The sequence below is a fragment of the Condylura cristata genome, unplaced genomic scaffold (assembly GCF_000260355.1).
Source record: "Condylura cristata isolate star-nosed mole 26May11 unplaced genomic scaffold, ConCri1.0 scaffold00023, whole genome shotgun sequence".
Classification (NCBI taxonomy): Eukaryota; Metazoa; Chordata; class Mammalia; order Eulipotyphla; family Talpidae; genus Condylura; species Condylura cristata.
In genome coordinates, this window is record NW_004567124.1 from 91,995 (window position 1) to 93,568 (window position 1,574).

At 38.3% G+C, this 1,574-nt stretch overlaps 1 protein-coding gene across 1 annotated transcript; it reads right to left on the reverse strand.

Moving 5' to 3' along the window:
• Positions 1 to 337: 337 nt before the first annotated feature.
• LOC101626580 (olfactory receptor 4F3/4F16/4F29-like) lies at positions 338 to 1,279 on the reverse strand. Its single transcript, XM_004687494.1, has one exon. The coding sequence runs from the start codon at positions 1,277 to 1,279 to the stop codon at positions 338 to 340; it is 942 nt and encodes a 313-aa protein (XP_004687551.1).
• Between the last annotated feature and the right edge of the window lie 295 nt (positions 1,280 to 1,574).

Below are 1,574 nucleotides of genomic sequence, written 5' to 3' on the forward strand. Positions count from 1 at the left end.
TTAGTTCAGTCTCTCTTAGCCAGCTGCCCACTGAGTGTTGATAGACTTAATTGTCTGTGAAACAGATGCCATATTTGTACTTCTAATAATTATTACATAGAAGTATTATTCCATAGGAATTAAGACTATAGATTTGTATAATCAGAGACTATAACTAATCCATATTTAATTACCTCCCTCTTGTCAAAAGTGTTGTCGCTTTCTCCTAAGTAATAGACAAAATAGTCTCAGTGTCACTGTATATAAACTAAATCAAGGTAGGGCAAAGAAAAGTAAATGAGTTTGAACATCAAAAAATAATAATAACAATTAACAAGGGTTATTCATAAAGTAGATGTCACTTGGAGATCTTCCTAAAATTCACTAACTGACTACGTACTCTCTTCATTGCCACCTTCATTTCTTGATTCCTGAATGTGTAAATCATAGGATTCAGAAAAGGCGTGAGAGCAACATCAAAGATGGCCAGAAACTTATCTAGATGTAGGGAAGGAAATGGCCATGCATAGAAAAATATCACTGGACCAAAGAAAAAGACTACTACCATGATGTGAGCTGAAAGTGTGGACAGAGCCTTGGAAGAACTACCCAAAGAGTGCTTTTGGACAGTAAGAATGATGACAACATAAGAAATGAGCAGTATGATGAAGGAGCCAACTGAGATGAAACCACTGATTGCTGTGACCATGAACTCTAATTGGTAGGTGTCTGTGCAAGCAAGTTTGATGAACCGAGGAAGGTCACAGTAGAAGCTGTCCAGCACATTAGGTCCACAGAAAGGTAAGTTTACAACAAATGCTAATTGAGCCACGGAGTGGATAATGCCGAGCATCCAGGCAGCCACTATAAATAAGATGCACATGCGTGGGCTCATGATAGTCAGGTAGTGCAGGGGCTTACATATGGCCACATATCTGTCAAAGGCCATGGCGATGAGCAGCACCATCTCCGCACCACCAATGATGTGGATGAAGAATATTTGAGTAATGCAGCCTCCAAAGGAGATGACTTTATGTTTTCTGAAAATATCATAAATCAATTTGGGACAAGTGACAGAAGAAATTCCCAGGTCAATGAAGGAGAGGTTAGCCAACAGAACATACATGGGAGAATGTAGGTGATGGTCATAAATCACAGTGAGCATAATGAGAGAGTTTCCCACCATACTTGCCATATAAAGCATGGAGGTAAACACAAAGAGGAAAAGTTGAATCTCCCAGATATTGGTGAGTCCAAGGAACACAAATTCTGACACTGTGGAATGATTTGCTCCATCCATTGATTTATCAGCTGGAATGTATCCAAAATAAATCTAATGAAAAAGAAACTAAAATAAGAATACTAATAATCTTTTACTTTATTATTCAAAAGTATACACACTATGAAGACTGTATATTCCTACAATCCCCTCTAAGTGTCCTACAATCACTAGAAGGCATTTATTTATTATTGTCTAGGGCAGGTGAGTCATGTCCGCATGCAATTTCCCTGTGACCACAGTCTCTAGGGCTATTCAGCTGTACCAACACAATGAAACATATATGGGAACATGGTAGATTCTGAATCATACACAA

Coding starts and splice junctions, on each gene's coding strand:
- LOC101626580 (XM_004687494.1), bottom strand. CDS start 1,279: ATGGATGGAGCAAATCATTCCACAGTGTCAGAATTTGTGTTCCTTGGA.